Source organism: Rhincodon typus, chromosome 39 (assembly GCF_021869965.1).
Source record: "Rhincodon typus isolate 14 chromosome 39, sRhiTyp1.1, whole genome shotgun sequence".
In the NCBI taxonomy this organism is placed as follows: domain Eukaryota; kingdom Metazoa; phylum Chordata; class Chondrichthyes; order Orectolobiformes; family Rhincodontidae; genus Rhincodon; species Rhincodon typus.
In genome coordinates, this window is record NC_063370.1 from 63854 (window position 1) to 68478 (window position 4625).

The 4625-nt window shown below is 44.0% G+C and overlaps 1 protein-coding gene across 1 annotated transcript in view; it reads left to right on the forward strand.

Moving 5' to 3' along the window:
• The window catches only part of LOC109919697 (latent-transforming growth factor beta-binding protein 2-like), a 63017-nt gene that overhangs the window by 38933 nt on the left and 19459 nt on the right, over positions 1-4625 (forward strand). The window contains exons 6-7 of the mRNA XM_048618189.1: positions 1847-1897; positions 3700-3822. Of these exons, the coding sequence (XP_048474146.1) occupies positions 1847-1897; positions 3700-3822 (174 nt within the window). The remainder of the gene's footprint in view (positions 1-1846; positions 1898-3699; positions 3823-4625) is intronic.

Below are 4625 nucleotides of genomic sequence, written 5' to 3' on the forward strand. Positions count from 1 at the left end.
ATGTCACAGTTGAAATTTGATTTGTTTTATTTATTGTCACTTGAAGTTTGTTATAAAATACAGTGAAATGTTGTATCGTGTCACTGCTCTCTAGCACCATCTTAAAACCCAGAAAAATAAACCAAAACAGAGAATATAAAGACAGAAAAATAAAGAAAAAGTGTTCAATTTTACAGTCCTTTTTAGCACTCCGCTATGGGCCATGAACCTGGAACAGTATGCTCCCAGAGGTTGTGGAACCTGCCCGACGATTATTTGAGCTCTGGATATTGAGCGGAATTGTTATTTTTTGGGGTGAGGCTATTAAAGGTTATGGAACAAAGGTTTGTAAAATGGATGTGAGTTGTAAAACAGCCAGGCTTGAGAGTCTGAATGATGTCCTCCTGTCTCTCTGAGTCTGTCCCTGTAGTCCATTCTGTGCTCCCACTAATAACTGGTAGTTTTTAAATGTCAGGATGAATATATTCAAAATGGATGCAGTGATGATGCTTTTACAGTCAAATATTTTGTATTGCATTGTGTTTGAGCTGAGGTATGAGGAGTAATCACACATAATGTCCTGGAAAGCTATCCAGACCGAATGCTGTCTCTGTGCAGAGTGTCACTGAGTGTGTTGTTGATTTTTCATGGGGCTGTGGGCAATGCACTCTGTCCGTGATCAGACATTCCTTTCTGGTTAGTGTAATTTCAAGTGAACAAGCAACAAATCGCTGCTTACAATAATCAGACTCTGTGTTAACTTAAGCCCTTGTCTAGGCTGTTAAATCTTCACCGTGTCCATTTCAAATTAATTTTTTCCACTGAAATCAACCAAAAGTGCAGGAAATGGCCAGGCGTAATTTTTAAGTGTTGTCTGCTCTCCTGGTCCAAACCTTAACCCATTGTATTCTGCTAGAATACACTGAGTGTGAAAGTGGTGCCAAGAAGGATGGCGAAGAGTCTTTCCCAATAACTGTCCTTCAGAAGGCAGCTGGGCAGTCAGTGTTGATGGTTGTTTGGCTCACAGGGCTCAACGAATGAAGTTCACCCTGGCATTGGTCAGTCAGGAGGTCCTCATCACAGTCACCCATCTTTGGGTGGCTGTAGAATCAGCTGACTCAATGAGCTGAATTGCCTCCTCTTTCACTATTTTGTGGGGATCATTCTCCTCTTTATCTCATAGACTGTGAAATGAAATCACCAAAGTGGAAATGGCCTGAAAATCAAACCTGAAACCTTCTGGTTGCTAATTCAGCGCTCTCTCAGCAAAGGGAGTAATTTAAATTGTGTACAGTCGCAGCCGACAGCTGGCCAACTCTAATTCTACAAATCATCTGAATCTCTGTAACTAATTGTTCTCATGTGTGAGGGAGGTGCACTGTGTGTGAACAGACTGCTTCTCACTGCCATCTTGTTCACTGCTGTCATGTACCAGGGTCTTGCTGATGTAACAGCTTCTACACCCTGCACACACAATCCGTAGGGAGGGTGTCAACTGAGGGGCAGAGACTGTGGATATCTCCGAAAAACTAAAACACAATTATTAATAAAGTCCAGTGGTGTGTTTGCACGGAGCATCCACAAACCCTTCCCAATAGACCTCACTCTTTTAGGAATATGACGTATTGGATGATGGTAATGTGGGGGCAAGGGTCCATTGACATTGTTTTACAATGTGCATGTGCTCTCAGTGAGTCAGTAACCACCCCCATACCACAACGGATCCATGAAATCTCTGGGTGCCTGGTGGTGAGACTTCATCTGCTTTGGGTCTAGTTAAGTGGTTGAGTTACTCTTGTTTCTATTTCCTCCCAGCCTTTTTCTCCATTTCTCCCTGCTTTTACTGTTGTTCTTTTCTATTCCACAGGAAATGACTGCCCCCATGGATTTGAAAAAACTGCTGACGGGCAGTGTCAAGGTAAATAAGACTAAACACCTTAAATTCCCAGCCCCATGCCCCCCGCTTCATCCCACCAATAACACCAACCACCTCCCCGAAAAGAAAAAATACTGGCTGTGAATATGATCCTGGTACAAGCACACAATCAGGAAGGACCCAGCCTCTGCTGCCGATAGTTTGGGGTTTACAGTTACCCTTTGGGTTTAGACCTGTTTCCTCAGTGAGCCTCTGGCACAGTGTGTGTGAGAAACTCCACACTGATGTTCCTGATGTTTGAATCATCTGTGAACACTGACTCACGATCAGGGTTCAGACATGAAGAATAACTGCGAGGAATCCACATTCCCAGAGATGCTATTGCTGTACCCATCACAGCTGCCGGGGCCCCTCCACGCCAGTGCTGGGAGTTTCGCTGAATTGACTGAATATGGAAAAGAAGAAATGAAAAGATGATTTCTGTGTGAGCACATTAACCGTTCATTTTGCACAGAAGGTTATGAGGGTAAAAGGTGCGGAACCTCTTTAAACAAGGGATTAGTGCAAATTGGATTCCACACCATACTCCCCTCCTTGAGAGAGACTGGGGACTTGAATAAGCTGAAAGCTGCTTTAGTAATTAGGCTGTATTCTAAAGGCATGATCGGACTGGGAGCAGCGATTGACGCTTTGGTATTTGGAAAATCTCATTCTCCACTTCCTCCGCTGGCAACTTCATTGAGAGGAGGTGCACAGCCTGAACCCTGTCTACGTTTGATGCATTAAGCTGCCTATCCCTTCAGAGCATTCTGCACATTCCTTCCAACTAATCTTAACACCAGTCCCAACAACTCACATTCCAACCTTGATACACTATATCTTTTCAAACTGTTTGGTACCAAGGTAATGTATCAGCTCATGCCTGGTCTTAAACAGGTAATGTCCTTTGGTTCTTACAAAATATTTTTTTATGAACAAATGTTTGCTGGCACATCATTGACCATTCCTGTGTGATATCCGTGAAGGTCAGTATGCTGCTAGTACCTCCCCATGCCATAATTATCGAGACAATAATCAGCATCACTTCGCAGTCATATACCTTCCTGAGGTGCACACAAATCACTGCTCCCAGGGGACCCCACCAAACACCATCTCCAGTTCAAAATACTCCACGGTTCTCTAGAGGGTGCCCAGGATGGTAATAAATATTTTCCAAAAACATACATTATTTTAAAAATATTTAAAGGTACATTCGAAACCATTTCCAATTGGACATTCTAGAAGGTGCAATGATATTCAGGTTTTTTCGATAAATTCCTTACACTCTTGAGGTGTCTCGATACAGATAGAATCTGGGTGACATTCAACATCTACATTGAATAACCAGCATTGGGACCAAGGGATTTCATAAATCACCAGCCCCTCAGAATGCTGCTTGAAAGGCCTTTGTGTCCACATGGCAATAAACATGTGTAACACTGCAGCTGGGGTAAAATAGCATTGCCCACCACCACAGAGCATCTGTGCGAGCACAGTTACTGTGAAGGAGGCTCCTCTCTATATTCACTGAGAGGTGAGTATAGTGGGTATGAGGTATCAAATCAATAGATGGATAAAACAGATGCCCCTCACTTACGATTGGCCTTTCCCGAGGAATGATTTAACTTCTTATAAAAATAATTGAGGCATGAAAATTTACTGCAGAGCAATCACCTGGAATGCTCGACCGTCAGCTCTGTAGTACTCATAAAACATAAAACATTTTGACCTAGTGCTGCTCCCTCCCCACCCATTGCAGAATGTAACTTTACGAGTAGTTGACTCTTTCATTCTGCTTCTTTCAGATATCGACGAGTGCTCCCTGCCAGGAATCTGTCAAAATGGAAAGTGTCTGAATGTGAGAGGCAGTTACAGCTGTGTGTGTAGCCGAGGGTTTGTGCAGGATACCTCTAAGAGCCGCTGCATCTGTAAGTGATCAGACTTTACAGAAAACTACCAGCCCATTCTCTCCCAGGCAACAGCACCACTCTCAACTTCCAAAATTACGGCAAATTTCATCAAGAGGACTACGGAATTGGGAGTAGGAAATTTACTCTGTTTTGTCAATCGTAGCCAACAGACAGAATAGTCAAAAGCTGTTTCTACTGCCCTCACACTTCCCAAACACCTGCATTAATCCCCGACCTAATCCCATTGGCCTGCTCTCTACCCAAAGCCCTGTACTAATTCCCAACCTAAACCCACTGCCCCACATTCTCCCCACAGCTCTGTATCCATAGCATTGTACTAATCTGCAATCTAATCCCATTGACCTGCTCCCAACACATAGCCCTGTACTAATCTGTAAACTAATATCACTGCCCTACTCACTCCCCACAGGCCTGTATCAATCTGCAAAATAATCCCACCGTCCTACTCCCACTCCATAGCCCTGTGTCAATCCCCAACCTAATCCCACTGCCCTGCTCCCTCCCCATAGCCCTGTACAATCTTCAAATTAATCCTATTGTCCCACGCTCTCCCCATAGCACTGTATCAATCCCCAAACTAATTCCATTACCCTCTCCCTCCCCATAGCCTTGTACTTATCCCAACCTAACCTCACTGCCCCAGTCGCTCCCCATAGCCATTTATAAATCTGCAAACTAATCCCACTTCCCTGCTGCCATCTCCAAATCTAATCCCACTGCCCCGTCCCCTCCTCATAACCCTTTACTAAACCTCAACCTAATCCCAGTGCCCTGCTCCCTTTAAATAGCCCTGTAGTAAT